The 788-nt window shown below is 35.5% G+C and overlaps 1 protein-coding gene across 1 annotated transcript in view; it reads right to left on the reverse strand.

Moving 5' to 3' along the window:
- The window catches only part of PEX7 (peroxisomal biogenesis factor 7), a 152,569-nt gene that overhangs the window by 146,821 nt on the left and 4,960 nt on the right, over positions 1-788 (reverse strand). The window contains exon 4 of the mRNA XM_007946313.2: positions 576-633. Coding sequence (XP_007944504.2) covers positions 576-633 — 58 coding nt within the window. The remainder of the gene's footprint in view (positions 1-575; positions 634-788) is intronic.

The following is a 788-nucleotide window of genomic DNA, read 5'->3' on the forward strand; positions in this document are numbered from 1 at the left end:
TGCACAGGGAGACAGCTCAGGGGGCAGGAGTGCATGGAGGGAAGGACACAGGGAAGAGGTAAGTATGGGGAAGAAGTGGGAGGAGAGCTGTTGCACTGTGGGAAATTGTAGTCAATGTCATGAGACAAAGTATATGTGAACTGCTGTACGGAAAATTAATTTACTCTGTAAAATTTCACCCAAATCACAATTTAAAAAGAAAGAGAGAGAGAGAAGGGAAGAAGTGAAGCATGGAGAAGAAACAATACACCAGAAAATTTAAAACTCCAGAATAAGGTGGTAAAAACAAAAAAAAATACAGCAGAGATCACAGTCAATGTAAACACACACATCTTTCTAACTTACAGATAAAAATCATCAGAATGAATTAAAAGAAGTTCTAGCTGTACAGTCTGTACAAAAGATACACCTAAAAATGGAAAAAAATAAAAAGGTTGAAAGTAAAAGTACAGAAAAGGATAAACCAGGAAAACGTTAAACAAAAGAGTTTAAAAAAAAAAAGATTTAAATCTAATTCTATTAAGGCATTACTAGCAATAGAATATATAGAAGTTTAATAATTAGAGCCACCTTACCTTCTAAAAAGCCTAAGCTCAGATTCAATCTGATCCAATACTAGAAGGGTTCCACAGCCTAAACAGGAAAAAAAATTAAGGTCATCCCATTGAACACTACTCTGTCACGGACCATCCAAGGCCAAGGCGGTATCAAGTACTTAATTTTACTACCACAATTTCCTTCAAATAGTTACTGGGAACATGTATACAAAAGGATCATGATTGTACCCT

This window comes from Orycteropus afer, unplaced genomic scaffold (genome assembly GCF_000298275.1).
Source record: "Orycteropus afer afer isolate SDZICR_OR568_19922 unplaced genomic scaffold, OryAfe1.0 scaffold00155, whole genome shotgun sequence".
NCBI lineage: Eukaryota > Metazoa > Chordata > Mammalia > Tubulidentata > Orycteropodidae > Orycteropus > Orycteropus afer.